This window comes from Pseudozyma flocculosa (genome assembly GCF_000417875.1).
Source record: "Pseudozyma flocculosa PF-1 unplaced genomic scaffold scaffold00018, whole genome shotgun sequence".
Classification (NCBI taxonomy): domain Eukaryota; kingdom Fungi; phylum Basidiomycota; class Ustilaginomycetes; order Ustilaginales; family Ustilaginaceae; genus Pseudozyma; species Pseudozyma flocculosa.
This window is the reverse complement of record NW_006920886.1, coordinates 227,514-228,841: the sequence shown is the minus strand read 5'-3', so window position 1 is coordinate 228,841 and position 1,328 is coordinate 227,514. Positions and strand designations below refer to the sequence as shown.

General features: G+C 73.0%; 1 protein-coding gene across 1 annotated transcript in view; it reads left to right on the top strand.

The window, feature by feature from the left end:
- The window catches only part of PFL1_05157 (uncharacterized protein), a gene marked incomplete at both ends in the record, with an annotated part of 4,256 nt that overhangs the window by 2,050 nt on the left and 878 nt on the right, over positions 1-1,328 (top strand). Inside the window, one exon of the mRNA XM_007882687.1 lies at positions 101-1,270. Coding sequence (XP_007880878.1) covers positions 101-1,270 — 1,170 coding nt within the window. The remainder of the gene's footprint in view (positions 1-100; positions 1,271-1,328) is intronic.

Here is a 1,328-nt window from a genome sequence, read left to right as displayed (position 1 = left end):
CGATAACTTCGTATAATGTATCCTATACGAAGTTATTACGCTACGGCCGCCTCCGCCGCTCGGCACGGCGCCCCTCCGCTTGCGCCCCCTGGCGGGCGAGACGTCGGCGACCGCGAACTGCCAGGGCCGGGACATCTTCAGCCGCAGCAGCAGGGTCACTCGCCGCCGTTCCGCGGCGGACCTCCACCGATCCCCAACATCGACGAGCGGGGAACCCGTGGCCCTGCCCACACCCCGCTCGCGCCGATGAACACTGGCCAAGGCGGTCCGCCAGGAGGACCGCCAGGACTTGGACCGGGAGGCGAACCCCTCCACCGAGGCGGCGCCTATCCGCCCCATCCGCAGTCGCGCGGACCGTCGCCTGCGCCGCGTGCCGACATGTACGGCCGCAGAATGGGCTCTCCGCCCCGTCAGACGCCGCCGTTTGGGCCGCCCGGCGCCATGCGGCCCGACCTGCACGACGGCCACGACTTCCGAGGCGGTCCGCACGGAGGACCACCGCCACCCTCGGGGCCTCCTGTCGACCACTATGGCCGCCCGCTTGCGGGCCCCGCTGCCGAGCGCGAGCGCGAGAGGGAGAGGGAGATGGAGTGGGAGCGGGAGCGAGACCGCGAACGAGAACGGGCGGCCAGGCAGTATCCCGGCAGCGGTCGCGCCACGCCCAAAATCGAGCCTGGCTACCCTCGCTCGCAGCACGGCAGCAACGCACCCTCACCGGCCTTTAGCCGGCCCGGCGCCTACCCGCGCGAAGACCCGCGCGAGTACTACGGCAACGGCGGGGGCGGCTACGATCGGGCGAGGATGGACGAGGGCCGACCGCCGTACGAGCACGAGCGAGGCTACGGACGTCACCACGACCACCCCATGGCCGAGCGCTACGAAGGCGGAGGCGGGCCCCGCCAGCACCCTCCTGCCGACCTGCGCGGCCCGACGCCGGAGCGAGACCGCATGCGTGGCGAGTACCCGCCGTCCGCGCACCCTGCATTCGGCCCTGCTGGAGGTGCCGGACCTCCTCCGCCGCCGCCGCCCGCGTCTGATGGCGTCGGCGATGCCATGGCCGCCGGAGGCCGACCTCCGGCAAAAGGCGGCCGTCGAGGCCACAAGTTCAAGGACGATGGCGATGTGGCAAGCGGGCCGGCATCGCCAGCACCATCTGCCGCCGCTGCCCGCAAGAAGAAGGAGGCTGGAGGTGCCGGCGGGCCATCGTCTCGTGCGAGCTCGCCGTGGGGTGGCAGACCGAACGCCCCCGCCTCGGCGTCGGTCGGCGCAGGTTCTCGCAACGGCCCGCCACCATCCCGACCCGAGTCGCGCGGCCCCGGCGCCGGCCG